This window comes from Chamaea fasciata, unplaced genomic scaffold (assembly GCF_029207755.1).
Source record: "Chamaea fasciata isolate MVZ Bird 193981 ecotype frontalis unplaced genomic scaffold, bChaFas1.0.hap1 SCAF_271, whole genome shotgun sequence".
NCBI classification, from domain to species: Eukaryota; Metazoa; Chordata; class Aves; order Passeriformes; family Sylviidae; genus Chamaea; species Chamaea fasciata.
In genome coordinates, this window is record NW_027094356.1 from 80,929 (window position 1) to 88,028 (window position 7,100).

Here is a 7,100-nt window from a genome sequence, read left to right on the forward strand (position 1 = left end):
CAGCCAGCCACGGCACATCCAGCCCTCAGCAGCTGCGCAGAGCCAAAAGGCAGCTTGACGGCCGAGTGAAGAATCTGTGGCGTCTGCCCCAGCAAAGGGAGGAACCTTTGGTGCCCGGCCAGGCCGTGCCATGCCCACATCTGGGAGCATCCCCCCAGCTGTGGACTCACCTGCAAATTGGGCCCCAGGGAGCGTGTCTGAAGAAGGTGCCAGAATCCAAGTCGATCATCCTCAGCTGCCGGTGGCCAGGTCGAGGAAGAGCTTGGCATCCTTGGGGTTGTCCTTGGTGTCTCCAGCAGCAGCCCCACCTGATACAGCTTCTCCAGGGGCTCCTCCTTCCCTGGGGGCCAGACCAGGCTGTCAGTGCTCTGCCCAGGGCCCCAGCCACCAACGAACCAGGACAAGCATAACTAGGGTGGATGGTGGCCACCAGTGCTTGCTACACCAGGTCTCCAGCTCCGCCCCAGCACAGATGTTCCCATCTGGTCATCCCTGCTCAGAGCTACAGGCAGGACAAAAACACTCTGGTTTTCTTTAGCACTGATTGCCATGAGATGTGTGGAGCTCTTACCTGTCAGGTCTTTGGATCAAACTGTGCACATGGACCTCTCCCATCTTCTAGGGACGATGAACACCCTGCAGCCAAGGATCATTGAAGAGGTCTTCTAAGGATGGCCTGTCCAAGGGTTGCATGGACAAACACCTCCTGATAACATTTTGGCACTCTGAAGAGAGAAACCAGAAACCAGCAGTCAGTTGGAGAAGGATCCCGTCTGCTTTGCCCCTCCATTCCCGTGCCCAGGCCATGCTGGGTGTGCCCAGAGCTGTGCCTAAACTTCCCCATGGATTCTCTGTTTGGAGGAGAGCAGGACATGTGCCACCTCCTCAGCAGCTGCCAGAGCAGGGTGCTCATCAGCCTGCTGCTGTCTCCCAGCACCGGGATTCCCCTGTGCCCAGAGATGAGGACCCACCTTGAGAGAGCCATCGTGGGAACAAGATGCGCCCCCAGATGAACTGCTGGCCCCTCCTGAACGGGTGCTTCCCCATGACCAGGTGGTACAGCAGGAGGCCCAGGGACCAGATGGTCGCTGCCTCGCCGTGGTAGTGTTGGTGGTGGATCCACTCTGGTGGGCTGTAGGGCAGGGTTCCTATGGAACACAGACGGAGTTCATCAGGGGATGCTGCAACTCCTAAAGCCTCGCCCCGGCATCCCTGGGCGTGTGGGGGCTGGCCCCCTCCCGCCCCCACCCAAAAGCAACTTGGCTCAAGAAATAACGCTGCTCCTAGCAGCGAGAGGGGGAAGCCGCGGTGCTACAGCCAGGCTGGGCCGTGAGATGCCCAGGAACATCCCCTGAGAGGGCTCACCTGCAAATTGCCTGTAGGCTGTGTCTTGGAGGAAGGCGCCGCAGCCAAAGTCGATCAGTTTGAGCTGCCCGGTGGCCAGGTCGAGCAGGATGTTCTCGGGCTTGATGTCGCGGTGCAGGACCCCGCAGCTGGTGCAGTGCCGCACGGCCGCCAGCACCTGGCGGAACAGCCCCCGCGCCTCCTCCTCCGGCAGGAACCTCCGCTCCGCCAGGAAACCCGAGAGGTCCTGGCACCGCTCCGGACGCTCCAGCACCAACAGGAAGCTGTTGGGGAGCTCAACCCACTCCAGCAGCTGAATGATGCCACCACATCCAGAGGACAGCCTGTCCAGCAGCACGATTTCCAGGGGCGCACGGGCGCCGTTGGGCTGCCGAAGGACCACGATGCCGTCAGTGGGGCTGAGGCTGTGCCAGGGCTCGGGAACCCCTCACCCAGCCCCGGATGCTCTGGGCCCCCCGCTCAGCCCACGCCCGCTCTCCCTGCAGGGCTCCCGCCGGCTCTTCCCCTGCCGGGCCCCAGCTTCTCCCGCCGGCCCCGCTCACTCACCAGCTCGCCCCAGTGCTGGACGCGGGCCCGGGGCACGCATTTGATGGCCACCTGCGAGCAAAGGCCAGCAGCGGGCTCAGCTCGCCGCCTGCCCCGCCGCGCCCCGATCTTCTCCTCCTCCTCCTCCGCCCTCCTCCTCCTCCGCCCGCCGCCAGCCCCGCCGCTCACCGGGGCGCCGTCCGAGAGCCGCGTCCCCGAGTAGACGCTGCCGAAGCCTCCGCGCCCCAGCAGCGAACCCAGCCGGTACCGGTCCTGCAGGGCTTCCCGCGCCTCCCCTGCGGGCGACACGCGGCCCTCAGCGCTCGGCCCGGGGCCAGACACGGCCCCCGAGCGCCCCCCGAGCGCCCCGGGCCGGGCATCCCCACCCGCCCCGGGCCCCGGCGGCTCGAGGCCGGCGGCTGCGCTGCCGAGCGGCGGAGCTCGGGCCGGGCAAGCCGCGGCGGAGGCGGCGGGAGCGGCCGCGCCGCGTGTGTCCGCGGGGCCCGGGAGGAGCCGGGGCCGGGGCCGGGGCCGGGGCGGGGGTCGGGGTCGGGGCCGGGGCCGGGGCCGGGGCGGGGGTTGGGTTCGGGGTCGGGGCCGGGATCGGGGCCGGGGCCGGGGCCGAGGCCGGGGCCGGGGTCGGGACAGGCGCAGCCAAAGCGCAGCGATGCCGCCCTGGCCCCAGGCACTGATGCCCGCCCAGCACCGCCACAGCCAGCACCGCCAGAGCCGGGCGGAGCCCAGACCGCGGCGGGACGCCCGGGGCCGGGGGCGGGCCCGGGGCATGGCCCAGCCCTGCGGGGGGAGAGGGAGAGGCCGGGACGGGGACGCCGAGAGGGGCCGGGGGGGTCGGGAAAGGGACACCGGGAGAGGCTGCGGGACAGCGAGACAGAGTGTGGGACAGTGGGAGAGGGAGAGGAGGAACAAGAGAGGGACGGGGACGGGTCGTAGACGCCGTAGACTCGCTGCTGCCGCTGCTGCTGCCGCTGCCGCCGCTGCAACTGGAGCCCTGGGGCCGTTTGTCCGCGTGTCCGTTCCACGCTCCAGCCCCGCGCTCCCCGGGGGCAGCCCGCGAGCCGCTCCAAACACGGCAACTTGGCCGTGCTGAGCCCAGATCCAGAGGCCTGACTCCTGCGCCGTGGCAGAGGAATTCCCTCGGTCGCTGCTGTGCATTGTCCCTGCTGAGGGTCAGACACTGTCAGGACACATTCCCTGGTTGTAGGATTCGTGCCCGACCCAAGCACGACGCTTATGTCTCCAGCGTTACTTTGCAGCAAAAACAGGGGAAGGCAAACTCTGTGTACGGCCCATGGTATTTTCGAGGGTCTAAAACTCACTAAGTCATTGATCTGAGAGGTGAGATCCATTTGGGATTAATGGCACGGAGAAGTAGTGCAACACGGAAAAGGGAAGCATAGAAATAAATAGAGGAAAACCTCTTGGTTTATTTCTTGCATTTTCATTTCACTTCTGGAAAGCTGTTGCAGTTTTCCAGCAACCTTCACCACAGTCCCAGCTACTCTTTTCAAGAACCTTTCGTGGAGAACGAGGTCGAGCTGCTGGCACAAGATGTGCCACCAACTGCAGCTTCTCCTGGATTTCCATACTGAGTGCAGCACGACTTTTGCAGCAAAGCAGGACAAATGTTTGGAAAACTTTACGATTTGTCCTTTCTTTTTTCCTTGTGGACTGGGGAGTTGTGCCATTGGTAAGGTTTTCCTTGTTACTGTTTTAATCCAAGAAAACAGGAGGTGGCACCAGCACTTGTTGGGAAATGCAACCCTGACTGAATCCAGAGACAGAATCTCCCTGACACTGTGTGAGCTCCCCGGGCTGGGCTCAGGTTCCTGCTGGGACTCTGCAGAGAGCTCCAGCTGGGATCAGCAGCAGCTGGAAATACCTCTGGGCATCTCCCTTTTCTGCTGCTCGGAGGAAGCAATGAAGTGAGTCAAGAAGTTCTGGTTTTTCTTTCTCCGGGTGCATTTTTGCATTTTGTTTGACACCCCAGCGGCAATTTTTGTGATGGCCTCTCTAAGTTGATTCTATTTCAGCAGCACCAGCAGCAGGGCTGTGTTGGAGCGCTGCAAATGTGGCCTGTGTGGCTTTCATTCCCCTCGACTTAGTGCCCGGGGACTTGGGAGCATTTCAATCTCTTCTTTGCACGGTGCCTGCACCAGAAAGACTGAGTTCACTGTCACAAAAGCACAGCGGGTAGCAAGGATGGAAAAAGGCAATTGCAGTTGTCCTGATAAAATCCAGTCGGCAGCCAGAGGGGTGCAGCAGCAGCCGCCATCTCCAATTGCCAAGGCAAAGGCAGCAGCAGCCTCCTGCCGTCACCTCAGGCTGAGTGAAACAGTGCTGAAAACAGCGCTGGAAGCCGACCCTTCCTTTCTCTGGAGGCTGGGTCGGGGCAGCACAGGCGGGCCCTGAGCAGTCTGGGCTGTTGGCGGGTGAGCGTTGCTCCGGTCCGCAGTGGAGCCGGACAAAGGCCTTGGAAGGCGAGGCAGGAGCAGGTGGGAAGGGGCCGGCGCTGCTGATGCTCCTGCCCGGGAGCCCCGGCCGGGCCGGGCCGGCGCCCGCTGCGCTGCGGCTCCTGCTGCTGCCAGAGCCGGGCGGGCCTCGGGGACAGGGAATGGACACGGGGGGACAGCAAAGGCCGGCGGGGCTGCGGGGATGCTGGTGCTGGGGCCAGCGCCGGCACGGAGCTTCGGCCGCAATTGACCCGGAGGGAACCGCTGGGCAAAGGCTCCATTTCAGCCTTTCTTTCCTCATGGCTGCGAAACGACCGAAATAAAAGGAGAACCAGCAGGGTCCGGCCCCTTCTCCTTCGGGAGGAGCTCCACGCCTGGGGCCGGGAGGGGCCCTGAGGGGCCGGGAGGGGCAATGAAGGGCCATGAAGGGCTGTCGGGGGCCAGGAGAGGTTCTGTGTAGCCAGGAGGGGTTTGAGGGGCCGTGAGGAGCCTCAGCCCCGGCACAGCGGGGTCCCACCGTGTCCCCAGGGCAGGGCAGCCGTGAGGGGCCGCGAGTGCAGACGTGGCAGCAGAGCGGGCTTGGGGCATCTCCGGGAGGGGATGAGAGCCTTCCCCAGCTCCAAACCACACCAAACCCACCACTAACAGGATTTCCCATCTTTAGAATCCACTGGCAACTTGGAGTCGACTGAACCGTTTAATCCCAGTGGAAAATGCAAGGGAATTTTCCTAATGACTTACATCCAGCCTTGGTTAATCGTGTCTAAGATTTAAAAATCTGACCAGTGAAAAGTAACACTAATAAATAATAAGAACAATAGCAAGAAATAAACTCCCAAATCCCAACACTCAGCACCACACCAAAATGACAAACCTCATTTTTCTTTACTAGCACAAGGTTCATGAAAACAAATCCTGTTAACTTTCTCCACCTCACATCTTCCCCACCAGACAAATGAGGCCGTTTGCAGTGTTTAATACAAGTCACAATGGAGGGCTGGAGGAAAGAACGACGAGACACTACCAATTTACATGTCAAACCCAGCGGTCCAGCTTCAAAGTGGAGAGAATAAAATGGAATGGGGGCAGAGGCTGGTCAGATGTTCCTCTAAAGGATGGCAAAATCACCTCCAAGTGAACAGGAGGGGAAAATCAATCCCTATAAACCACCCAGGGTGTTCAGGGACTCAGCTGTGAGGAGCTGGACATGGACAGAGGCATCTGGAACAGTTCTTTCCTCAGGCTGAGCTCTCCAGCCTGGCCCTGAAGTCAATCAAGTGCTTTCCCAGAGCATTCCATGGTTGCCAAGCACCCTTCAAGATGTGGCTCACAGGAGCAGAGAACCTTTCTCAAGGTTCTGAGCAGAAAAAGTGGCAAGAGATGCCCAATTCAGAGCTCTGTTTAAAAACCTGGAAAATAAAAATCAGTTGAACTCTGAAGCCCAGCGGTGGCTCCCAGAATCTCAGAGCCAAGGGAAAACGGGAAAGGCTTTTTACAAGAACCAACGCTGAAGAGCTCCAGATGAATGTGTGACATTTTGAGAGGCTTCCAATTTTCCACAGTTTTCCTTGAATTGTTGAAATTGATTTTGCCTTTGCCTCCTCTTGCACTAAAGGAGCCTCATTTCAGCAGCCAGGAAGGCAAAGCTCATTCCTGGCCCTGGCTGCTGCTGTCCGTGCAGCATTTCCATCCCTCCCGTGGCCTCTTCCCTCAGGGTCCCCAGCAGCAGCTGCCGGAGCAGCACATGGAAGCTGCAGATGGAAGTGCTGCCCACCCCAGCCTGAAGCTGCACAAGGATCCTGCTGCCAGGAACCCCAATATTCCCTCCCAGGGGCCCTGCAAACAGTCACCAATTTTCAGAAGAGCAGTGTGGACAGCAGCTGCACCTGGCCGTTATCCTCTATGAAAGGAAGAAAAAAAGACCTCAGCATCGGCTGCTCGGGGCTCAGCTGGGCGTGAGCCTGCAAACCCACAGGGCACCAAGTGTTTGGTGGGCACACAGTGGCCGTGGCTGGGGGCACAGAGCCTTGCATGGTCAGAGAGTGGCAGGAGCACCGCAACCAGCTGCAGGGCGACAGGGCTGGGTCTCAGCATGTCCTTGTCCAAAACTGCAAACCTGAGTATCACGGCCGTCATCCTGACTGACTGTTCATCTGTGTCCCGCAGGAGCTCCACAAAATGTTCAGGCAGGGGCCACACTTTTTTGGTCTGTGAAGAGCACAAGTCGTGAAACGCCGCCCTGGTGCCAACAGGGCCCAGAGGCCAAAGGCCTGTCCCGAGGTACTCGGGCAGCCGAACCAGGAGGCAGGAGAGCTGGGAGCAGCTGCCTGAGCTCTCGAAGCCCAGCCAAGCCCAAGCGACTGCATTCCCCAGCTCAGCTCCAGCCACTGCCCCCTTGTCACCATTGAGGGAGGGATCCTCAGTGAGCTCGAGAAGGGCCCTGAGCGCAAGGTTACACCTTTCCCTGCACTCACTCCGCAGGTGCTTTGGGGGAGCGCCAGAGCAGCCGGCTGGCAGGAACATGGCAGCTCCCCAGGGGCTGCTTGTGGCCTCTGACACCCAATTCCTCAGGGCTTCCCACCAGCCCAGCCCCTCAGAGTCTCCCCCAGCCCGGCCAGCCTGCCCGGCAGCAGAGGCGCAGCCCCACAGCAGCTCCAGAGGAGCCCGACCAAGAGGCACCGCGGAGCCCTCAGCAATCCGGCCAGCAGCACACGGGCAGGAGGACACAGACGGCGGTTC

At 61.2% G+C, this 7,100-nt stretch overlaps 1 protein-coding gene across 1 annotated transcript; it reads right to left on the reverse strand.

The window, feature by feature from the left end:
* Positions 1-618: 618 nt before the first annotated feature.
* On the reverse strand, positions 619-2,676 carry LOC136305081 (serine/threonine-protein kinase pim-1-like). The gene is made up of 6 exons (XM_066208491.1): positions 2,493-2,676; positions 2,080-2,408; positions 1,912-1,962; positions 1,366-1,732; positions 972-1,148; positions 619-725 (listed from the first exon to the last, which is right to left on the reverse strand). The coding sequence occupies exons 1-6, from the start codon at positions 2,674-2,676 to the stop codon at positions 619-621; spliced, it is 1,215 nt and encodes a 404-aa protein (XP_066064588.1).
* Positions 2,677-7,100: the final 4,424 nt, after the last annotated feature.

Bases quoted from the DNA above. Each gene is read 5' to 3' on its own strand.
- LOC136305081 (XM_066208491.1), bottom strand. From the start codon at position 2,676: ATGCCCCGGGCCCGCCCCCGGCCCCGGGCGTCCCGCCGCGGTCTGGGC. The intron at 1,963-2,079 runs GTGAGCGGCGGG...CTTTGCTCGCAG, and splicing joins GGCTCTCGGACGGCGCCCCG to GTGGCCATCAAATGCGTGCC. The intron at 1,733-1,911 runs GTGAGTGAGCGG...GTCCTTCGGCAG, and splicing joins TCCAGCACTGGGGCGAGCTG to CCCAACGGCGCCCGTGCGCC.